At 45.1% G+C, this 25,246-nt stretch overlaps 1 protein-coding gene across 2 annotated transcripts in view; it reads right to left on the bottom strand.

The window, feature by feature from the left end:
• The window catches only part of DOCK5 (dedicator of cytokinesis 5), a 218,837-nt gene that overhangs the window by 126,035 nt on the left and 67,556 nt on the right, over positions 1-25,246 (bottom strand). For both annotated transcript variants that reach the window (XM_047717378.1, XM_047717379.1), the window contains 3 exons: positions 13,080-13,120; positions 8,247-8,302; positions 6,301-6,397 (listed from right to left, as the gene is read on the bottom strand). In XM_047717378.1, coding sequence (XP_047573334.1) covers positions 6,301-6,397; positions 8,247-8,302; positions 13,080-13,120 — 194 coding nt within the window. The remainder of the gene's footprint in view (positions 1-6,300; positions 6,398-8,246; positions 8,303-13,079; positions 13,121-25,246) is intronic.

Here is a 25,246-nt window from a genome sequence, read left to right as displayed (position 1 = left end):
TAATCTCTTTGAATGTCTCTGCAAAAGTCAGCACAATCCAGGGACTCGAAAACAAATTTTGACAGTTCCAATGTAAAACACACTCTGGTTTCAGTTTCAGTTACAGCAGCATGTACGAGAGAAATCTAAATGTTCTCCCACCAGAGAGTAACGGCATTTCTGCACTTGCTTAAAATTTCTCCCTCTTTTCCACTTGGAGATCTCAAAGGTCTCACTTTTTACATTTCTATTCTGAATGGCATGCTCTTTCTCTAAGGATTTCTAAAGATAATAACAAACTCACAAGGAAGAAAAAAAAAGCAGCTTTACCTTCAGCAATGGCAAAGAGGGATAAAGGGGCCTCCACTGAATATTTCAGAAATTCTAGAGACCACTGGGACAACGGCACCACCTCCCTCGTGTCAGAAAACCTGGATTCTATCCCTCGCTTTCCCAAAGAATGCAGAAGACAGTCAAAAGACTTTCCTCTGGTCCTCCCCATCTCCTCTGTCTGCCAACCCTTCCTCTTGCCTGCAGAGTTTGATGTAGAGGCAAAGGGCTTGACAGCAAGCATGGGACTTCATCTCTCTATCATTAACTGGCTGAACGACTTTAGGCAATTCACTCCTCCTGAGATACACCCAGTGGTAAAACAAAGGGACTGAGTCTGAGACCCATTCCCCAGGCTGAGCATCTGTGAGTCTATGGTGGAGACCTTAAACTTAATTACTCCTTCGAGCAACTTCCTGATTAACTGGCTCTGACTCTAACCATCTCCCTCTGATGCGCTTATCTGCTCAGAGGCTCCCATCCAATTTCACCTGGCAGAGCTCTCTGCAGTGACTCCCATCTCTAACTCCTGGGGTCCGGAGTAGTGTCCCGCTTCCCGTGTATGACCTCGGGCCACACTGCACTCTGGGAAAAAGGGAATCCACACGGTCTGACACTCCTCCTCTCTACCCTAGTGCCTCTTTTCTTTGCCACAAAAATTCTTTGCCTAACTAGCAAAGGCTTCATTTTTGAAGCAAAGATTCTACTAAGACCATTTTGCCTCAGGATATAGCACAAGGAATCCTGAGAGGCAAGCAAGCATGAGAGGGGCAGAACAAAACTGGAAAAGGACCCAGAGCACACCCCCTGCCCTGTCCTGGGTCACGACCACCTCTCATCTTGTCTCTCACAAGAGAGCCAGGCCCAAGCAGGGTTCACCACTCACAGACGGAATGCCCGGACAAGACCGAATTTTCTATGGGAATTTTCTGTCTCTGGTAATAAGCAATCAGATGCTGGTTTCCAACCATGAGACCAGCTTAATTACACTTCAGAGCATATGCTCCAGCAGCCCATAATAACCACCCCTTCAGAAAGATTAGACTCGAGTAGCTTTCATCGGCGTGGATATGCAATGATGGGAAGAAGGGCAATTCATTGTGTCTGGCACGTTCCTCACCCCCACCCTCAGTTATGGGCACTTTCTCCCCTCCAGATTTTTACACAACTACAGACTGGCTCAAGGTTTTATTGTACTGGTGAATTTTAAATGCGAGAAGATCAGGGGCGCCTGAGTGGCTCAGTCATTTGAACGTCCCTTGGCTTCGCCTCAGGTCATGATCTCAGGGTCGTGGGACTGAGCCCTTCACAGGGCTCCCTGTTCAGCGGGGAGTCTGCTTGGGATTCTGTCTCTCCCTCTGCCCCTCCCTACTCACGGGCATGTGCTCTCTAATAAATACATCTTTTTCAAAAAATAAATAAATGAGAGGAGATCAGTCCATTCTATGAACTACATTTTAGCAATTATGCTCACTTGATTCAACAATACATATAAACCACCTTCCACACCAGGCTTGTCTCATATCTCTTTTCTGTAAGGAAAAAGGATTAGATTCAGTCTCCCAAAATTATACGAACAACACAGCCTCGCGGGCCAAAACTCATTGAACCATTTCTCCAACCGGAAGGCGGGGAAACAGCACTGAGTTAAATCTTGGGGTGAGAAATTATAGAGTATGTTTAACATCACCACTTATCTCAGAATTCCCAGGACATCCCTCTTTCAGAAATGTTCCTCCTTCTGTCCCCACAAACACACTCTAACTTGTCAGTTTTCAAGTCCTGATTATTGTTGAGAAAACATAATGTGGGATGTAGACTCGTGCATATTCAAAAAGTATAGTTGGGTTGTTAGTGAGAAGGAAGTCTGGGTATTACACTAGTCCAATCATGTCTAAATCAATGCAGACTCATTCGCCCTTCTGGCTGGCAGAACTCGCATGGAACAAAGGAGATGTGCTGCTAGAAGGGAAAGAAGGCCAGAGTTCAGCTCACTGGATCTACTTTCCCAGGCTGGGGACAACGAATGATCCCGAGAGGCAGCAGAGAATAACGGGCAGAGCGCTTACAACCAGTGACCTACAGTGGTTACATTCACACCAGGCTGGAAGCAAGCCCGCCCGTCAGCCCCAAGCTGAAGGGTGCACCCTCAACTGACTTCAGGGTAGAACTCCACTGTGCAGTCTTGCTCTTCTAACACCTCCCATCATCAGTGAACCCTTACACGAAGGCAGTGCTGGGGACAGCCAGGCTGTTTGATGACAAAGCACCAGGCACTGTCCTGGAAGTTTTATCCAGATTATCTGACTGAATCCTTACAGCAAGTGTGCAGGGCGTATATATCATTACTGTTCCAGGTGAGGGAAGTGCAATGTAGGGGTCAAAGGACTCGTCTCAGGCGGCAGAATCAGCTAGTGGCCTACCCTGGACCCAAATCCCTGCCTTCGGGATCTGAGTTCTTCCTGTTTTAGTGTGTTTGTCTGCAGTAACTATTGCTGGGTATGCTATATTCTTCTGAATATATGAGTACGTTCCAAGCAGAGGAGCAAGTCAGACTTTTAAGAACCAGCTGCCTATCTAACCTCAATGTCCACAGTCTTGTCATTTCAAGAGGCGACCACATTTCATTCATATTGTTTCCCCCTTTCCGGACCACCCCTGAAAACACACTCACTAAACAGGCTCCAAATGAGGACGAGCAGTATAGATGAAGCCAGAAACTGCTGTGAACTTGCACTCTGCATTGGCAGGCTTCCCCCTTTCTTTGCTGGAATGATCCATGCCTCCCGAACTTGAGCCTAAACGAAGGAGGCTCGCTATCTGTCCTGAGAAACACTTAGCCTGCTTACTGAGCGCTCAAGGCCTCTCCGCCTAAGATGATAACAAAAGACAAGGGAAGTGGCCTTGGATTGGTGGGGAGGGCAGGAAGCACGTACAAGGGAGCTTCAGAGTCTGCAAGCCGGGTCAGAGGGATGCCAAGTCAAGGCTGCCCAGAGGGAGGACATCCAGAGCGGCTGCTGTTTCAAACTAAGACAGCAGCAAGAATGCCATGTGCAGAGTCCTGGATGCTCCATCTGCGCAATGACCTCACAGCCAGCACCTCTCTGCATGCTCACACAACCCCATGGAGTCAACAAGGCGGATTTTCCATCGCTTTCACATGGGGGGCAGAATCCAGACAATACCTGGAAACATCAAGTGGCTTGCCCAAGACCACAGGGCTTGCTGGACAGGGCCTGGATGAGACGCCAAGCTCCCGAATTTCTAGTCCAGGATTTGTCTCCCTCAGTCTGGCATAAAGCCAACACCACCAAGAAAGACAATTAAATGGGACAAAATAATACTAATATAACAAAGAGGAAAAGAAGGCACATGGCAGTGGTCAGCATTTCTTTTTCCGCTTTGGAGGAGTGGGTTCTCCTCTCTTTAGCATGAAGAACTCCTCCCCGCTTTAAAACATATTTATGGTTATTTCACAAGGTTACAGTGCAGCTGCTAAAATTAAGTCAGAGCCATCCAAATGTCTTTCCTGTCTGGAATAATTACCTGTGTCTACACAGCTGGGCTTATCCTGGTTAGTGGATGGCATTTTCCTCTCACATAAGGCTCTGGATCTGCTACAGACATTTCTCATGAGCACAGACTGAAAAGGAGAGAACTAGGAAATGTGTTGGAGAGAACCGTGGAGGTTCTAAGATTCTACACGGGTCCTGAAATATCAAACAGGGGGTGCCTGGGTGGCTCAGTCGGTTAAACATCTGACTCTTGATTTCAGCTCAGGTCATGCTCTCAGGGTCGTGAGATTGAGCCCCGCTTGAGACTTGATCTCCGTCTCTCCCTCTGCCCCTACCACGCACCTCCTGCCCTCCCCTACGCTATTGTGTATGAGTGTGCTCTCTCTCTCTCACCTTCTCAATAAATAAATATATAAACAAATAAATAAAAGTGAACACCTGGTCTCATAATCTGAGGGAGGAAAGGCATGTGAGAAACACAAGTACTGATGTGGTTCAGTAAAATCAGTATTTATCTTTATGTGAACTGAACGAACTTACAGAATTAGAAAACAAAAACACTAATGAAATCGTGGGGGGGGGTGAAAACCACAGACTTGGGGTCCTTTTATCTTTTACCCAGTGAAGGATAATATTCTGAGGTTTGCTACTTTGATGTCAATTTTTGAGAAAGTTCAGAAATTCTGCCTGAAGTGAACTGTCAGTATGTTAGGAACAGGAACCCAACAAAGTCATGATTAATAATGACCCCATTTTAAGTGGATAATTTTTTTTTAAGATTTCACCTATTTATTTGGGAGTGCGAGAGAGAAAAAAAGTGTACACAAGCGGGGGGTGGGGGCGCAGAGGAAGAGGGAGATGTAGACTCCCAGCTGAGCAAGGAGCAGGACTCAATGCAGGACCCTGAGATCACGACCTGAGCTAAAGGCAGATGCTTATTGGACTGAGCCACACAATGCCCCAACATTACCACTTTAAAAATCTCATTGCCCAGTCCTTACTATCAAGTATGTATCGCTACACATCAATTTCCAGAGAGAACGCATTAAGGAAGCTCTCGTGTATGTGCATTCCTCATCTATCAGACTTGTTGCATCCGCCAACCAATCAATTAACCAGAGAGTGCTCTCAACAGAGGTACCAGATGATCGATGCAGGCCAAAGGGCTTAAAACAGCACGTCTGTCCCGGAGATTTAAGAACTTACAGGTAGCTCTCTCCTCAATTATACACAGAGAGATCAAAAGATCACTTGCATTACGAGGCAGGATGCCCCAAGGGCCAGATGATGGGCCCAGCAGTAAATGCTCCTAAGGTCCAGAAGGAAACATCATGGATTGCTGTTTTAGAAGCTACATTACAAGGAAGAACTTGAAATAGGCCTTGAAAGATGGGCAGGCAGAGAAAAATCCTGTGCTTTCCCACCAAAGGGGCTGGTGATTTCTGCTGCTGTGATCCATCATGGGTAACAACAGCCCAGGATGGAAATGAAATCATACCTTAACTCTTAGAAGTCATGCTAGACTGAGCTTCTGATGACTGTTTTTGGTACTAAAGGTCTAGAGGAAGGTGTTCTTCACAAGTTATTGAGATTGGTTTTCGAGAGTCCAAATGAAGAATTAACACATGACTGAACAAAAACCTAGATAAACAAAGTCACATAAAGGAAAGAAACTGGCTTCCAGGCCATCGGGTCTAGTCTACTCCCTTGCTGCACTCATTCACGCATTGAACGAGAAAATATACCTTCCTCCTGGGAATCCCTGGTCAGCCCGGGAAGATGCTTAGAGAGGCAGGACCTAGTGACTTCTAGGTCCCCAGGAAAGAGGGAACTTTAGAAAAAGGTGTTTGTGCATCCCACTGTCAAGGAAAGAGCTGCTTCCAGGGGACTTGGAGCATTCTTGGCCTTTTGCAAGACAGCTGCCCACGTATTTTCACTCTGATAACATGAAAAGCCAGATCTACCTTTTCCTAATTGCAAACCTACACGGGACTTGTGATTATGGTTTATCATGGAGAGAATGTGCTACTTCCTGTGTCATTTCCCACTGAGCTGGTGTATCTTATTTGCATTCTGAGGTCTGTAAGACTATGTTACTGTAAGAGACGATACCCTGAGTCAGCCTTGAAAAGAAAGACTCCTCAGACCACGGCTTAATACCACTCAAGTTGCAGAGTCTGTAAGAAAGCCTGGCTAAAGTAAAGAATGCCGTCCTCCTGGGAGTCCTCATGTGGCTGAGCAGCGAAACACTGACAAATTCCTATTCCCCAGGATACACGTTGAGGCTAAGAGCCTGTCCCGCTCTTTCTTCTGCCATCCCATGTCATCAGTGACTCTACTCCAGGACAATGAGAATCCGCTGGTTATCAGCCATGTACGGTCCAGCTAACATGCACCCTGTTCCATGCAGAGAGCTCATGTGTTGCTGAGACCCAGCAGTGGAACAGATAGCTCCAAGACCCGAGGGAAAGCTCACCACATAGAGCTTGCGCCAGATGACGGCCCATTCTCGCAGCGTCGACGTGAGCTCCTGGACCAGCGGGAGCTCCCCAGGAATCACGGTCTCGTGCTGCCTACGGAGAACCAGAGAGATGCTCGTGTTACTCTGGGCTGACCATCCCTGCTTTTCTTGACAGGGTTCATATTCCCCACAGGGCAAAGACGGGCATGGGGTGGTCCAGCTGGAAAGACAACGAATCTGTTGTGGGAAAATTTGTTGAGCGGACCTTATTACACCTAAGCCTCTGAGAAAAGAAGGGGCTTACTGATCCAGCTCTCAAAATAAACCACTTCTGTGAGGGAACAAAGGCATCAGCATAGCTGGGACCACCCCAGTTGGTATCTCGACAGGAGCAATTGCTGAGCCTGGCTAGCTTCCGTGACTCCCGGAATGGAGGCCCAAACCCAGTATTTTCACTGGTTCTGCCAAGTGGCCATTTCGTTAGGGAGGGTGGGTGGAAAAGTGTTCAAGGCACAAGGGTCCTGAGGCTGGGCATCTCACACAGGACCTGCTGGGGGGGACAAGGCTCTGCCCTCTGATGGAATGGGGCTCGATTTTCTTCTCACCTGCTCCCTCACTGCACTGAAAACGTGTCTCTACCATACTCCTCATGGGCTCACAGGAGACTCAGAACAAAGCAGGGCCAACATTTATTCCCATCAGTCCTCTGGTATTTTCATGATGAACAAAAGGAGAGTGAAGGCAAGCAAACAAATGGGAAAGAGAGGTAGGACTGCCAGACTTAAATAAGACTACCAGATGCCCAGTTAAGTCTGCATTTCAGATGGCCTGAAATAACTTCTTTTTTTGTTTGTTTTGAAACAACTTCTCCGTAGAAGTATGACTCATGAAATACCTGGGACATACTAACCATAAACAATTACTTGTTGTTATCTGGATTTCAAATGTAGCTGAGCACCTTGCCTTCTTCTCTGACAACCCTAGTTAGTGGCCATACGCCTTCCTACATGCCTTTCTTCCAACATGGCTACGGCTAGTGACGGCGGAGGCTGCCCGGGAAATGGCCTGCTGGAAAGAAGCTTCTCCAAGTGGCCAGGACACCTGGTTTCCAGTCTTGGTTCTGCCACTGAAGAGCCGGGTGAATCTGGGCCTGTCTCCACCCTCATCTATAAAATTCAGGTGTAGAACTTACAGCTGAAAATGTTCTTTTGCCGCTTTGAGTCTGTGTGACTCTGATCCATTCTCCTCTCTAGCAACCCTGGCATTCCAGTCCTGCTCCGGGCTCTCCTTCCCTCCTCTGTCCCCGGGGCTCACCAACCCAGCAGCCTCTCTCTACCACCTCAGGCTGAGTGTCTTACTCCTCCTCAGTCTCCACAGAGGCAGTCACTGTCCAGGACAACCGGTAAGGTGGGTAAGAAAATAGAATATCCAAAACATAATGGATTTCATCTGCAAAGCACGTTCACACACATAATTTCATCATTCCACATTAAGCTCTCGACCAGCGCACGGCCAGATTTATGTCCTCCAATTTGTATGGGCAAAGCCCAAGGGGCAATAAAGCTAACGGACTTGTCTAAGCTCCAGAGCTGATCACTGCCGGAGACAGCTTGCTCCTCTCTCTCCCACGGCTGCCAAACTGGGGACCCTTGGAAATCCTAGCAGCGAAAGGGTACCCAATGTTTGTGTGTGTGCACACACACACTCAGTGAGCACAGTGCAGGAGGAAGGCAGGGGGCCTCCGTTCGTTCACTGCCTGTCTTTACTATCCTGGGGAAGGATGCCAGAGAGGAGCGATTATGAAAGAAGGAATCAGCTCAGGAATAAAGCTCATATTCACGTCTCTCTCCTTGTGAGAAGGGCAACTGACGAGATGAGAGCAGTAACGCACATGAGAAACTCTTTAATGATCATTTCACACGTCCACCACTTTTAGGGGTCTTCCCAGGACGGGAACTTACCCTCGGTCTTCCACGGTTGCCTCCTTCAAATGGATGTACGTTTCAGGGAAGATCCCCTACAGAGAGAAGAACGTTGGTTATACGGCCATAAAAACCTCAGGGTAAGGAGCACACATGGCACCGGGAACGAGTGAGGAGATAGGATACTTGGGCCGTCACCAGAGTGTGCGGTCAGTCTCTAGGGCCCGACCACACTGACTGCGCCTCCCTGAAAGCATGGCTGGAAAGATAGAAATGAAGATCGGGGTTCACAGAGCATGGGAGAAGTGCTTCGGAAGGGGGCAAACATGTCCTGACCAACTCAGGGCTGCAGTAACGGTAAGGGGTTCGACAGCCAGCAACTAGAACCTTCCAGATCCTAATGCCATGAACTGCTGCCCTGAAAGGGTTTCTCATAATTAGTGACCCAAAGGGCTGTGTACTTAGTGGCCCATGAAATTATAGTGATTTTCCGAAACAATCCCTTCTCACCACTTTCACTTAAGCCAAATGCGCCCCAAATCAATTAGTACTAGTTATCTGGTTATTTTTAGCACTTCCCAGTCTCAAATTGCTCCCCAGTCTATGTTCTTAAGAGGCCATTCTACATCACTGTTGTGATGTTGCTCGTGGGGAAACTAAGGCCCATAAGGGCCTAAGAGAAAGCCTGGAAACTGGTCAGTAGAAACTGAAGAAGTGAGGATCAGATCACAAAAAGCAAGTCAGGGATCTGAGTTTTCCTGATGCCAACGGCTTCTGTTGTTTACCTGTGTGACACCCTCATGGATAAACGGAGGCAACGCCATGGGGAAAAGGCACTGCTGTTCTTTGTTCTAGGGTACTCTGCACGCCAGACCAGCAGAGGGAGGAGAAGAACCTATTTACCGGGTACCACTGGTTTGACTACTCCTAGCCCTGCACCTGCAGAGGTCAGTGCGACCCTGTGTGCATTCTCTGTTGGGGGACTGACCACAAAGGTGGGAAAGGAAGACCTTCCTACATGGGGGCTGAGTCAAAGATGTGTGTGTACGCAGGGATCCTTAATCCATCCAGAGACAGAAAACTAGTTCACTTCTACTGGCGTCAGTCTTGTGTCCGGCTTCATGTGCTCTATTTATCTAATACTCTTCTTTCTCCATCTTAGCCTTTTACCAATAAAACAGGAAACAGAAAGAAAATCTGAGACTGAGCTGTTCCCAGTCTTGGTGATGACAGGTAAGATCTTGTCACTGCCTGAGTCGAAAGCAAAATGACTGTCCTTTCCAGCCAGGCAGGAACCGCCCCCCCTCCCCGCCCAAAAAAGTACATTACCTTCCCCTCTTCACTTTGAGAAAGGGGTATACATGTGGTGTGTAAGTAAGAAAGTACTATGCTGATCTGTTACTGATAAGACCCAGAATACACAGAGAGACAAGATGACACTGACCTTTTTCATTACAGGGGCAGGATTCAAAGTGATTTTGGAAAACTGATCAAACAGTTAAACAAAAACTCAAATGTAGGTGTAATTCCTATGGGGCCTAATTTCTGATGTTCTGAAGCTCCAGATCTGTGCTTAGGGTGTCTAAGGAACTTTGGGTGTTTCTTCTGTCCATCTGGAGGTAAATGTCTTGTTGACTGCCATCTTGGTGGAGAATGAGACTTGATCCTCCAGAACTCACCTTGAGGATATGATGCTAAGTGAAGTAATCCAGACACAAAAGGACAAATACTGTTATGATTCCACTTGTAGGAGGGATCTAGAGTGGTTAAATCCACAGAGACAGAAAGTAGAATGGGCGTGGCCAGGGATGGGGTTGGGAAGGAATGGGGAGTGGACACTTTGTAAACGATGAGCCACTTAAAGCAGTAGCTCAAAGAAGCCACACTTGGAGGTTAAAATAAGAGGTAACACTGCTTATCCCAGGGAATATCCTTGCAGAAAACTTTTCTCATCAAGAAGGTAAAGGACGAATTAAAATTTTTGTGCATTTGTAATCTGATTACTAGTCTCTTAATAATTGGGAAAAATCCAAGATACAAGCATTTGTAACACCCAAGCAGATAATTTATACTGAATGTACAGACACGAGGACTTTCATTTTAAGAGAATATTTATTTTGTTCCATTACCTCCCTTTTATTTGCAGGCCCCATCCTTCCATGACAACATATGTCCACTTACATCCATTTAACTGCTCTAGTAAATCTGAGCCTTGGAGAAGTTTTCCTTCCTTCTTTCCATCTGACACACAGAAAGGCAGGAAAAACCTGGGGGATAGATTACTAATTTATAGCTTATGTCAATTTTGATTCTCCTTTCTCAATGCAACCTACTCACTTGAGGAAAAAAAAATATCTAACCACTTTCTAGATATTGCCGTTATCCACACTTCCACAATCCTGCCAGAATCAATAATCAGTTTCTGCAAAGCTCTGGGCTTCTTCAATTCGTAAAACCACTAGCGCATTTTATCACCACTCTAAATGACTAGGTTTGCTGATAAATGACACCAAAAATTTCCATTAAAATAATAGGCCTTTCAAATAGCTCCCCCACAAAGACCGGCAAACGCAGGAAAAAACAGCATTAGGAGAGGATTTCAAACAGGCTGGATCTTTTAATGAAAGGGTGTCAAAGCTGAACATAATTCATGATGACTGAATCTAAATTCCCTTGATGCTTCCTGCTACTCTCCACCAGGAAGACATTTCAACTTAAAAATCAACAAGTAAAAGCAACATCCTTGTTAGTACTATCATTTCATTGAATTACAAAGTTGAATTATCAAGAACTGAAAGTTCTTTCTGAAATAATTCTTAAGGGTGAGATTTCAAGTTTAAGTAAGGGTTTTAAGGAAATGAAAACAAACAAACAAAACTAAAAACACACTGGGGGAGCATGCGATTTCCTTTTCAAAGCCAACAACAAGGGTATGAGCTGGATAGATTCTGATCTATTAGGACATCACAGGATGCCTTAGAAACCAAGGTCTATGTGCAAAAAAAATCCTTACATACTGTAGATCTCTGAAAGGGAAAAGTGTGGCCAGGGACCTTGTTTCAACATGATTCACAATCACCAGTTAAAAATAAAGAATTTTGTTTGTTCTTTAAGTTCATGTGATCTTACCTGAGAATGGGGTTTTGTTCATTTTTTTTAAGTTGACCTTTTTTTTTTTTTTTTTAGCAGACTGGGAAATGGAATAAGTCTTCTTGCTCTTTAATAAATTCAGAACTTCTAAATGGTTAGCTCCAATCATGCTTCGAAATAACTTATCATTTCTATAATTATGAGTAAAATAAACAAAGATAGGGCTAACCAAACTAAGAAGTAGGAGTATCTATAAACCACGGACAAGGATCCTAAAATAAAGAAAGGCTTTTGTCTCACTACGCTCTTATTCATGCCAGGATGTCCTTGTCCTTGGTCACTATTTGAAGGCCTGGAGAAATTGAAGTCAGCAAGAGATTAAATCAAAGTAGTTAGGTTGGAAATGAAAACAGGTGAGAAAACGTAGGAATCAAACTGTGGGCAGAAAAATTCAGCATCAGGATTTGGGGAGGGATAAAAGACCAAACTGTGGGAGTTGATACTCACGTGACAAGCAAACACTCCTTTATTTTGGTAGATTTTCAAACTGTAAACGTTAACAAACTGCATGTGTGGACATGTAAATGTGCAAAATAGTGACTCCAGATCCAAATATATAGAAAATTTGATCCAAACAACGCTGATTTCTAATGACTACAACCTTGTAGAAAGGGGTTTCTCTGGGCCCTGAGCTCTTTCAAGAGTTGTGTGCTCAGATTACTTGTATCTCATGCCATGCTTGAAAAATAAGAACTGTGGGTTTTGTTGTGTGTGTGTGTGTTTTTCACTCACTTCTTGATAAATTCTAAAATGTTTCTCTTACCCCTCTCCTAATTAGCTATTTTGCATGTGAACTAACTGTGAAAAGTGATGGTCCCATCAACCCCGTTTCTCTTTCAAACAAAGTGCTGACAGGCCTTGCTGCCCCAGAATGCAGCGTCAAAGGAAAAGGCCTGACCTGACCTAAAATTAACTGAGGGGGTATTAACGTAACTAACAGATTTTCTTTAGCTTGATGATGAGTAGTTTTGGCACGGGGTAGAGGAACCTGCTAGGGTCAGTTATTTTTCAAACTCTCTGCCCATGACAAGATACATTTTCATGGCAACCGAGTCCTTAACTATGCCTAAAATATAATTTAAAATACATTAAAAAATACAAAAGTTTTTTGTCTCACACAAAAGTTTCATGAGACAGTATTTTTCACGGCATTCCATTTTCTACTTTCTTTTCTACTTTTCGGAGTTTCAGTTTTTGGAAGATGATGATTAATAACCCCTGATGTTGATTTCATGATGTATTACTGGGATTGGCTGTGAGGTTCAGTTTCAAATCTACTACTCTGGCTTATCATTTTATAACAAAGGATGGACTCAAGTAGAAATGGGGAGATGCTTTAGTTCTGGGATGTTGGCACTGGGGAGCTAAAGAACCAAGTGGCAGCATGGGTTCCCCTGAAGGAGACAGCCAACAATAACACTCTCATCGCATCACCAGCCTGCTGAGCTCCAGGGGCAGGGAGCAGCAAGCCTGCAAGTGCTGTGAGGGCCCTACCTGGGGAGTTAATTCAACTCTGGCCTTCCCTCTTAAGTTGGCTGGTGGGAAGTGTGGTCCACAGGACTTGTGCGATTTTACACACATTAAGGTCAGAGAATTTGTTTTCAGATCTAAACAACAGCCATCCCACAGAACACAAACCAGGTCTAGAGGCAGCAAGGAGCAGAAAATGGGCCCAGGTAGCATAACACAAAGCTAGCAGGCAAAGTAAATGAGAAACCATACCTTTTTAGATTTATTCTGGAGGGTATATCCTCTGTACCAACCTGCCAGGGAATAAGAAAACACAATCTTTTACGTTATCTGAGATAATATAAAGATAGGAGCAAAATGCATCCTCTTACTCTACTGGAATGCTGGGATGGAATCCAAGAGGCAATTAGCAGACTAATTAGAATACGTATATTTTGGTTGAGTACACAATTGAAATCTAGATCTATTTTTGAGCTTAATTCTCCTCATAGGTAATTTAAAATTCACATAGAACCACGTTTCATCTCTGCTCCTTTGGAGAAAGGACAGAACAAACAAACAAACAAACTAGACAGAAGGCAGCTCAATCTCTTAATATTTTAATACCTTAGATATTCAGTAAACGTTTTTGCATGAATGAAGAAGGTCTTTCATCCGTATATATACATTCTACAAATCACCCTATGCTATGAAAATAAATACTTTAAAATAATTTATAGTCTCTCTCTTATCTAAATTCTCAGGTAAGGAACCACTCTTCTGGAAGAATTTTAAACTGGAATGGCAAATCTTACATACATAAATATTTGTACCTAAAAGAGTTGAAATAAACAAATAATAAAAGAATATTTATTTTTTTTTAAAGATTTTATTTATTTATTTGACAGAGAGAAATCACAAGTAGGCAGAGAGGCAGGCAGAGAGAGAGGAGGAAGCAGGCTCCCTGCTGAGCAGAAAGCCCGATGTGGGGCTTGAACCCAGGACCTGGGATCATGACCTGAGCCGAAGGCAGCGGCTTAACCCACTGAGCCACCCAGGCACCCCAATAAAAGAATATTTAAAACAATTCTTGGCAATGCTATTCACATCCCTGACAACAAAAAAAAAATTTGTTGGCCTGATGAGGCTTTAAAAAAAGCCTTCAACTTCCACAGGCGCCTGGATGGCTCAGTTGGTTGAGCAACTGCCTTTGGCCCAGGTCATGGTCCCGGGGTCCTGGGATTGAGTCCCACATCAGGCTCCCTGCTCAAGCAGGGGGCCTGCTTCTACCTCTGCCTCTCTCTCTGTCTCTCATGAATAAATGAATAAAATCTTTAAAAAAAAAAAAAGCCTTCAATTTCTTTATAAAAATTTCAATACACATACACCTATGGATGCTTTTCCACCCTCTATCTGGTAAAGGGAGTATACAATTTAATCAATCTATAAACAGATAACTTATATTCAGCATTTATTGATCACCTACTAGAAACTTAAGGCATCTGCCAATAGGGTTCTAGAACCGTCTTGTAATTTGTTCTACATGAAATCATCCAGAAAAAAAAAAAGACACATAACCTATTCTGGATATGTTACAAGAAGAAGAAAGTTGAATTTACCTTGAACAGAAATTTAAGAATACTTTCACAAATTTTAAACTGTCAGTATTCAAAATTTAAAGAATTTTGCTATTTCCTTTTTCTTTTTTTAAATATCAGGAAAGAATAGGATACTATGCTGTAAAATCATTGCAGGTTTTTATCAAGGGCCACAGTTGAGAAAAAGGTATTTGAACAGGAAACATTGCTCCCAATTTCGGATGCCAAAGTGCAGGAGAGAGTCAGGTGTAAGAAGAACACCAAGCAAGACGTGGCTGGCAAGTTCAGCTGCCCCTGGGAAGTGCCTTTGCATGAATGACTGGCTTCAGGCTCCTCCTGGGGTGGAGGAGGGGCAGGCAAGCCGAGAAACAATGGTCTTTTCCAAGCAGTTTCCATCTCCCTGTGTCCTACAAAACCAAGATGTAACAGTTTGGACTTTGCTCCACTGTCAGAGAAAAATGTCTCTGTACTTGCATAAACAGTATTTTTGCGCAGCCATTCATCACAGAATTATGCTTCCAAAACCTGTCATTTTTGAAAAAAAAATTTTTTTTCTTTACCTCCTAAGTCTCCTCTAGAATTGTGGTTTGTGTAAAACCCATATCTAAAGGCATAAAATTACCACACTGAGTCTCTAAAACGTTCATCTTGCTTGGCATTAGGTACTAGCGAAAGAGTGTCTATCTCTAGAGTTTCAGTCATATACTCTCGGGACCCCATAAATTCAATTGCTAATAACTGCAAGGGATTCGAGCAAGAACACCGTGTTCCAATTGATCCCAATATTTAAAACAGGATCATTATAGTTAAATATGGTATGCTTTTAAGGCTTCCAAATGCATCACGATGCAAAGAGACCGCGAAGGCTCTATCAAACAAGCAACTACAATCAGTAAGTAGTGTGAGCTGGGGGGAATCTCGGCTGCTTTTTAAAATTAGTACAATACTGAAGTAAAGAGAACAGTGGGGATGGTGAGTGCAGAGGGCCAGTCTTGCCTAGATTTAGGTGAAACATCAGTCTCAACGAGTGAGTTTGTAAGACCACAGATTCACAGAACAGACTGGTGGTTGCCAGAGGCAGGGGGTGGAGGTGAGGGCAAAATGGGTGAAAGGGAGTCAAAAGGTACAAACTTCTAGTTATAAAATAATGACGTCACGGGGATGTCATGTACATCATTGCAACCACAGATAATAATACTGTTGCATATATTTGAAAGTTGCTAAGAGAGTAATTCTTAAAACTGCTCACTACAAGGAAAAAGAATTTTGTAACTATTAAAGCTAATGTATGTTAACTAGACTTATTGTGACGAACATTTTGCAATAAACACAAATATCCAATCACTGGGGCGCCTGGGTGGCCCAATCCGTTGGTTAAGCATCTGTTTTCAGCTCAGGTCAAGATCTCAGGGCCCTGGGATCCAGCCCCCACACCCCCACCCCAAATGCAAATATTCAAGGGCATTCAGATCTCGGGTTTAAGCAAATGGATGGCCAGAATTAACTCATCGGGATAGGAAGACTGAAAAAAGCAAAGCACTGGGGGATGGAAGACAGAATTGGGGGATGGAAGAGCTGTGTCTTGGCTCATCTCCTTCCCTTCCTGAACAACTGAGCCCTTAGGTGGGACACAGCAACTAAGACATTTGCAAAGGTGGTGGGGAGGGCATCCACCCAGGGGCCAGAATGGCATGGTGTGTCAGAGCCAGGCAGAACTAAGGTGGGCATCCATGGGAGATGGGGGCTCCACAGGAAAAGGGTGAAGAGAAGGGCATCCACAACCACCTAGGGGCGGGGGACGGTGGGATGACCTGAGCTATCAGAGAGAGAACAGGCTGAGGAGGGTGTCCATGTGGGAGGAGGTGTGGTCATGAAGACAGAGACTGGTTACATGCTGAGGACCTGATGAAATAAGTAAATATATTAATCCTGGAAGCCAGGTTTCTTACTGTCACAGGACAGCGTTTTAAGAAAGGGAAAGAGGCTGGACTGGATTTGAAGGTCCCCATGTGCACACATGACTCCTAAAACAGGCAGACTGGTCAAAATGAATCATGTGTTAACCCATACTTATACACACGTGCACATTATCCTTGGCTCTGCTGATACCTACTGGTTTTTATTGTTTTTGACCCAGAGACAGATGATGATGGAGAGCTCAGAAAAGCAGCTATGTAAGTGTCCGGAGAGTGACCAGTCCCAGATGGAACAGGAGGGCAGAGGACTCCACGAAGAAGAAATCCAAGAAAGCAAGTGGAACTGTGAAATTACCTCCTTTGTCTGAACATATGAGAAGGAGGTAAACATTTCTGTCAGAAAGTCTGGACATGAAAGAGAAGTAAATCCACAGAGAATGAAGAAAAGAATTAACAGCTCTAGAAAAACATTATTCAAGACAGAAAATAGAATGAAGGTACGTTCCACAGCATCTGCTGCTTCTACTACATAGACTCAGTAATCTAAATAATAACTTCTAAAAAATAATAATGTATTTATAGTGGGAGGTCTCTACCAGATACAGCCAGGTGTATGTGTGGCTGGTCAGAATTATAAGAGAGATAAATCCTTACCTTCCCTAAGAAGCAGTTAATAAATGAAAATGGAAATATCAAGTAATAGAAGCACGATTTTTTTTTTTAAGATTTTATTTGAGAGAGAGAGCATGAGAGGGGCGAGGGGCAGAGGGAGAAGCCAACTCCCTGCTGAGCAGAGGACCCGATGTGGGACTTGATCCTGGGACTCCAGGATCAGACCTGAGCCGAAGGCAGTTGCTTAACCAACTGAGTCACCCAGGTGCCCTAGAAGCATGATTCCTTAGAAATGAAAAAGCATGTACCACAACCAAGGGCTGAAAGAGTTGAAAGTAGAATCAGAAACCCAGAGGAGGTGGGAAGAGACTGCTGTTTATCATTATCAACTTGATAGAAATGACTTGACCTTTAAGGTTATATGCACTGATATGCATATAATGATAACTCTGAAAATTAAGACAAAAAATACAGCTAATAAGTCCTGGTAAGCCAGGACCAAAAAAGATTATAGGGAAAGAAAACAGATCAAGGCTGAGGTTGGTGTGAGGCTGATACAGGGGATAGGGGAGAATCTGGGGCTTTTGACAAAATCATTCTCTACCTTGTGGTGGCATTTCATGATTGTGTGCATTAGGCAAAAACTGTATGCTAAATAGGGTGAATTCAACTCAATGTAAATAATATTTGTTTTCTGGATGAGATATACTCTACAACCACTCGAATGGCTAAAGGTAAAATGACGGACTCTGCCAAGAGGTGGTACGGACATGGGCAATTAGAATTCTCTCACATTGCTGGTAGTTTCACATAAGATCAAACATACATGCACCATATGTTAACTAGCAAAATTTAAATTAAAAAGCAAAACAAAACCACCACAAAAATATACATATGACCTATAACCAGCAATACCCCATTTCTAAGTATGCACCCAAGATCTATAAAAACTGGGCACCTCGGTGGACCAGCTGGTTAACCATCTGCCTTCGGCTCAAGTCATGATCCCAGGATCCTGGGATTGAGTCCCATATCAGGCTCCCTGCTCAGCAGGAAGTCTGCTTCTCCCCCTCTCTCCGATCCTCCCCTATGCTCGGTTTTCTCTCTTACTCTAATGAAAAAAATAAAAAATAAAGATCCGGGGCACCTGGGTGGCTGAGTCGTTAAGTGTCTGTCTTCAGCTCAAGTCATAATCCCAGAGCCCAGAGCTTGAGTCCACATCATAGGGCTCTCTGCTCAGCGGGGACCCTGCTTCTCCCTCACTTGCTGTTGAACTCTGTTGCTCTCTCTGTCTCTAATAAATAAATAAATAAACGGGGGGGGGGGGGGGGCGAAGATCAGTAAAAACATACATCCTTAAAAATACAAGATTGTGTATCGAAGCTTTCTTATTAATAGCCAAAAACTGGAACCCATCAAAATGTCCATCAACAGGAGTTTCAACAAACGGTGGTATATTCACATACTAGGGTATTAGTGATGAAAAGGAATGAACTACTATCATAAGCAACATCATTGATGAGCCTGAAAAACATCACGGAATGAAAAAATCCAAACACAACAGACATGCATAATTTCATTTATATAAAGCTGAACAGCAGGAAAACCAATGCATGGTGACCTTCCTTGGAGCAGTAGTTGCTTTTTGGGGTGAGAAATGTGTAGAAGAATGCAGTGGGGAGCTTCTTGGGGCAAGGGACATGTTCTGTATCTCGACTGGAGTATTAGGCACATGGGGGGCATTCATTTGTCAAAATTCAGTGAATTGAATACCTAAGATGAGAGTATTTTTCCACAACTTTGAAAAGCCATGAAATTTCACACGATCATATAAGCATTACAAAGTAAGCCCTTCAAGGTGATACAGAATTCCATGATCATGACATTTTTCAAATATTACTAAATATTTTTGTCTGAAACTGCCTCCGAAACCAGCGTGAGCCGTGTGTGAAAAATCACAGGACCATTTCTCCTTCATTTTTACTTTTATTGTGCCTCCTTAAGACATTATCCCTCCTCCCGCCTCACTTTATGTGCCAAAGCTAATCTGAAAGAGTTTTGCTATTTCCAAAAGATCAACCACAGTTTGGAGATTCATTGACTCAATCAACAGAGAGATGCCAAGCAAGCAAGATGTACAGTGTCTCCATCCTTCCAAGTCTTACTTTATCGCGGGAAGAAAAAAACCACGTACCTGTAAACACCCAGCAAATAAACAGAGTAACTGCCAGCGGGGCTAAAAGGTATTAAGGAAGGAGAGGACGGTGGGAGAGGGATGGGTGGGGGTGGGCTCCTTCAGAGCATGTGGTTAGAGACTGTCTTGGAGGAGCTACTGGAGCCAGGGATTTACATCACTAATGTGGTCATTCATTTATTATAGATAAAAACACTCACCGCACACCAGCAGGCCAGACCCCGTCTTCAAGAAGGAAGGAAACAGAGCCATAAACAAATAATTGAATACAAAGAGCTTCTAAGAGGCAGACTTGAAGACACTGGCGCACAAAGGGAGAATTATGAATGTGCTAAAGACTCCGAAGGCAATTACTGAGGGGGAACTCAAGATTTTCTGAACCATAAAAGCATTATTTAGACGTGTAAGTCACAGAGAGTTTTGTAAAAGCTCTCCTCGTTTCACAGTCCCACGAGAAATTAGTCCCACCCCCAGAACAATAAATCATTCCTGTGTTGAAAAATATACATAAAATATACTATATTTTTTAAGATTTTATTTATTTCACAGACAGAAATCACAAGCAGGCAGAGAGGCAGGCAGAGAGAGAGGGGGAAGCAGGCTCCCCGCTGAGCAGGAAGACCAATGTGGGGCTCGATCTGAGGACTCTGGGATCATGATCTGAGCCCAAGGCAGAGGCTTTAACCCCCTCAGCCACCCAGGCGCCCCTGGGATCATGATCTGAGCCCAAGGCAGAGGCTTTAACCCCCTCAGCCACCCAGGCGCCCCTATTTTAACCATTGTTAGGTGTTCAGTTCAGTGGCACTAAGTACATTCACAACATTGTGATGCTGTTGACCTGCCAGGAGTTAAAGGCAAGAAACAGAGACGGAGCCACTGGTTACGTGTACCACGAGGTGAGGGAGGGGAAGGGCCGAGAAGAGCCATAGAGGAAGAACAGGTGCTAGATCCTGTTGTTTTCCTGTAAGTGTCACCGGTCTGGTAGTAAATTAGGCCAAGGTCAAAGGTCCATCCCCTGTGGGTCAGGTAACCCTGTCAGGTTCCTCTGGCTGGTTCCCATGGCTAAAGCCTACCCTCCCATCCCCAAGTGAATGTCCCTCAAAAAGATGGCTCAGGGCCCACCAGGGAAGCTGGTGAGCAGAAACAGCTGGGTGCAAACTCCTCGGAGGACAGACAAACAGCTCAGGTGTTGGAACCTTGTCCTCCAACTATGGGATGCTCACAGTCCAAATGTACTGGACAGCTCGCTGGTGTTTTTATTTTTTTAATTTGAATTCAATTAATTAACACACCAGTCAGTGATTCATCAGTTGTATATAACACCCAGTGCTCATTACAACACATGCCCTCCTGAATGCCTGGTCACCCAGTTACACGATCCCTCCACCCCCACCCCTCCAGCAACCCTCAGTTTGTTTCCTATGACTAAGAGTTGCTTATGGTTTTTCTCCCTCTCTGGTTTCATCTTGTTTAATTTTTCCCTCCCTTCCCCTATGCTCCTCTGTTGTTTCTTAAATTTCACATACTAGTGAAATCATATAATTGTCTTTGATCGACTTATTTTGCTGAGCCTAATACCCTCTAGTTCCATCCATGTTGCTGCAAATGGCAAGATTTTTTTTTTGATGGCTGAGTAATATACCATTATTCCATTATGTATATATGCCCCATCTTCTTCATCCATTCATCTGCTGATGGACATCTGGGCTCTTTCCACAGTTTGGCTATTGTGGACATTGCTGCTATAACACTGGAGTGCAGGTGCCCCTTCAGACCACTACATTTGTATCTTTGGGGTAAATACCTAGTAGTGTAATCGCTGGGTGGCTCTATTTTTAACTTTTTTTTTTTTTAAAGATTTTATTTATTTATTTGACAGAGATCACAAGTAGGCAGAGAGGCAGGCAGAGAGAGGAGGAAGCAGGCTCCATGATGAGCAGAGAGCCCGATGTGAGGCTCGATCCCAGAACCCTGGGATCATGACCTGAGCCGAAGGCAGAGGCTTAACCCACTGAGCCACTCAGGTGCCCCTCTACTTTTAACTTTTTGAGGAACCTCCCAACTGTTTTCCAGAGTGGCTGCGCCAGCCTGCATGCCCACCAGCCTCACCAGTGCTTCTGAACGTAGGTTCAAAGGCAGAAAGGAAAAAGATGCAAAGATAGTAAAAGATGATTCTATTCTTTCATACCTTCTTGGGACACAAATCAGTCTTCCCAGTTAAACATCTTAGCTCAGTTTTGTGCCTTTATGATGCAAAGATGGATGTCACAAGTGTGAGCTCCAAAGGAACTCAGACTCCCCCCAAATCTAACACCCTTACTTAAGAAAGAGGAAACACAGCCAGGGAATTGGAAAGGTTGTGCAAAGTCAACCAGTGACTTACTATGGAAGCTGGGAAGGCAAACACAGGGCTCTAGTGCTGGTTCATCAAGGTTTGCCTTCCACCACCTGCCTCCACAGCCATGCAGTGAATGGGATATTTGCCCGCGCAAAGGCCCTGCCTATCATGGGAAGGAAGCTTGGCCATGGAATCCAACCAATAGGAAACACCCATGCCAAGTACATGGAAACAAAAGAGATGAGGTTCCATCTTTCATTTTATTTCTTGAGGGAATAGGAAAGGGGCCTGACTTTGTGGTGCCTGGAATATAGGAGGCAAGCCATAAAGTTTAAATGAGTTCATCAATGAGAAAGAGCACGTCCCATGAGCTGGTGGTCACAGGCAGAACAGATCGTGCAAAGGCTGTATGATAAAAGCCGCACCTCCAAAGCACGATCTGACAGCAGGGTCCCAGAGACCTTTTCCCCTGGGCTCCTGTGCCCAGTGGGCAGAGCTGGGTGGGACCTGAGCACCGGCCCAGAGGCCAGAATGTCCAGAGAAGAGGAGGGATCGCTCCTTATGAAGAAGATTCATCTGAAAGGCAAGGGTCTGGTTCTGTGCTCTCCCGCTCCGTGGGACTCCTATCTCTTCAACTGTTCAAGTTATTAAGGTGTTTGTGGCTTCAATTTCCTTCCACAAAAACATTCTACTTTTCCCCCACGTCTTGTTACCTCATCACTCCATAGCTAAAAATGCTGAAGCTCTCCTGGTTGCCTACCAGAGATGGTAATGTCAGGACACTTCTCCCTTCAAGCAGCAAACACCTCCCGAGAGAGGCAGGAGGACCTGGTCCAGGGTGGGGGTAGGGGCAGTACAGTTGGCAGGACAGAGAGAGGACACATCTAAATGGCCACTGAGAAAGGAGGAAACATCTCTTGGCTTCACAGACACCCTGCAGCTCAGTGACACGGGGGAAATAAAATTTCCTCTAGTTTAATCAACATCGTCACTCAGGTGTGCCAACTCCCGCTGAATTTCCTGGATGCGGCTTTTTTCTTCATCTTTTTTAAAGCAAGGTAATCGTGCCAGCAGTCAGGCGTCTTGCTATTGGCTCCAACTGCCCTCTTCTGTGAGACATGTCTCTAGCTTATCCAACTAGTTCCAGAAAGCTGAAATGCTAGGACACAGCATATAGTTTCACTGCAATTCACCATTAAGACTGGTTTTATCATCAGCACCAATTTGCAAGATGGACAAAAGAGGGATGCAGGTTTGTGAGTGAGGAATGAGTTCATCAGGCGAGAAATATTTCAGGGCCCATTTTTATAAAGATCTATGCTAGGCTCTATGGAGCCTCCAGCAATTTGAGAGTTTAAACCCCAACTCCTGATCCCAGAGAATTTCTAATCTGATCCCTGGTGGAACAGAGACAGAGGTGAGGGAAGACAAACCTGCACAGCCAGTTACCCAGGATTTCTAGAACTGCAGGGCTGGCTGCTTTTCTCGGGCGACCGTCTAAGCCTCCTGAGGAGGACATGATGGTAAAAGGCATGCACACGGCCAGCCTTACTTTCTGAAGGGAGAATGGAAGCCCTAGCAAGATAGGAAACAGCCCATGCAGAGGCACTGGAAGCACGCATGCCTTAGCCTGGAGTGCGCGTGACACAGATGGCGCTAGCCCCAGACTCCGTCAGTCTGGGCCACTTAGAAACCTGCTTTGCATTCCTCCGTGGAAAGCATCCTCAAAATGAAAGGGCACAGCTGTACTTATGGACCCTGGTAGTGAACCACTGGATGCCACTCTGAGAACCCAGACAGAGGCGAGGAGACGCTGTCAGGGGTGTGACAACATCAACAGTGGCAGAAACAGAGGTGGGGACCCAGTGGTGGTAACGACAGCACAAGGCCAAGTAGCGAAGGATCAGCAGCAAGGGCACGAACGTGAACCATGTGGGACCTCCAGAGACCATGGGAGCCACAGACCACTGGGTTCAATGCCAATGTGCTCTGGACTAACACAGGCAGGAAGGCACCATCGGGGACACCAGCTGGGCACTCGCTGCCACAAACATATGGGGGAGGGAGACTGCTTCAGGTTGTGGCAATCAGAGACCCCGCCAGAGACCTCTCTGCTTACTTTTTCCCTCTCTGACCTGCCTGTCACACCTAAGGGAGCTGGACACACTGTGGGTAACAGTAGCCCAGCCCCTCAGTAATTTTGACCTGGAGTGTGAGGGCTCGGGGGAGGGGGCCCATATATCCAGGTGGGGGATATCCCTCTCCAGGGTGCTCTGCTCCCCTGAAACAGATGTGCCTACCTGCTCAGAGAACACCAGCTCTTGAAAACAGGCGGGAGTAGGGGGGCGGATGAGGCACATGGACCCTGGGGTGCAGGGGGCACAAGAACACATTGGGCTTAGGGAGCAGCGAGGAGACCCCCCCCCCCCGGCCAGAGTAGCCAGCGAGTGTGGATGAGCCAGGGGTGGGGGGGAAGGAAGTTCAGAAAGAGCTCACCCCAACACAGACACATTCGGGGTGGTGGGAAGCTTGTCTGACAGCTACTTCAAAAGCAAAAGAACCTCACCCTCTTTGGAACACTATAGGTTAGGTCCAAAATAGAGAAGCGTCATTTCTTCAAAGGCCTTGCAATGTGGAAAGCAGATTCTACTTTGATTCCGAAAGACCATGGTGAGAATCACAGCTCTACCATTTAACGGCTGGGTAAGTTTCAAGTTTCTGAACCTGATTTTCACATTTACTGAAAGAGCGTCGGGAACTCCGCTCTCCCATGATTGTAAGAGCTAAGATTCGGTACATGAAAGCCCTCAGCGAAATGCCTGGCACACAGAGGAGAGTAAAATGCCAGATGCATTTGGAACTGAGGGTACCAGTGACATAATCCAGGGACTCTCTCCCACTTCGAGGGCCATCGTCTGGTTCCTGGACTAATGATGGCAGACGGAAGTTCTCTTTTCTTTGTTTTGTGAGGAATGGGTCTGTGCTTCCTGGAAGAAGGAGAAAAACCTCCCTAAATTATTCTCAAGTTACTGACGAACAAAGCCAAAGTGTACATAAGGCAGCTGGGGTACCAGGCGAAGAAGGGGAAGCTTTACTCCAGACCCGTAGCACCTGATAAGACATATTCTATCTTCCGAGGTACGTTCCCTGCCCCCAAGAGAACTATAGACAAGATGACTTTAAGGGAACCGTACCAAGTAAAAGTAGAAGAAAAGAGCTTGGGGGACAGAAAAAGTATATGACAATGGCTAGAATAACTGAGAAAATAGTGCTGAGTAACTCAGGTCCTAAGCAGATTTTTGGCTGAAGGCAGCCAAAAAAAAGAACTTTTGAGTTCTCTTTTGAGTCTCTTTTGAGACTTGACATTCGGTGGGCAATGAATGTGGCAGGAAGAACTAATTCAAACACCCACCCCCTCTCATTCCTTCAGTTCCAACTATAGGGACAGACTTTTCTGTCTGTGCCGGTGAGCGCTAAGCAAGCGTTGGAGGTTAGGAATTTAGTGTCAATTACTCCTGGCCACTGAGAAGATGGACTGAAGCGCTCAGTGCAGTCATTGAAAAGCTCATATAGCTGTTGTCAAAGTTAAGTGCACACAAATTTAATATTGCTCAGATGACAAATGCTGGGCACAGACACGGAGAACGTAAGAGTGTGACGAATAATCCATCTATGACAAGCATCCTTCTCTCTTGTCCCCGCCACAGCTCTGTGTAGCTGGTTACACAAGGAGGTAAGGCCAGAGAAAGAACCACAGTTCTCTGCGCTTTTTTTTTTTTTTA

The sequence above is a fragment of the Lutra lutra genome, chromosome 2 (assembly GCF_902655055.1).
Source record: "Lutra lutra chromosome 2, mLutLut1.2, whole genome shotgun sequence".
In the NCBI taxonomy this organism is placed as follows: Eukaryota; Metazoa; Chordata; class Mammalia; order Carnivora; family Mustelidae; genus Lutra; species Lutra lutra.
This window is presented reverse-complemented; position numbering and strand designations above follow the sequence as displayed.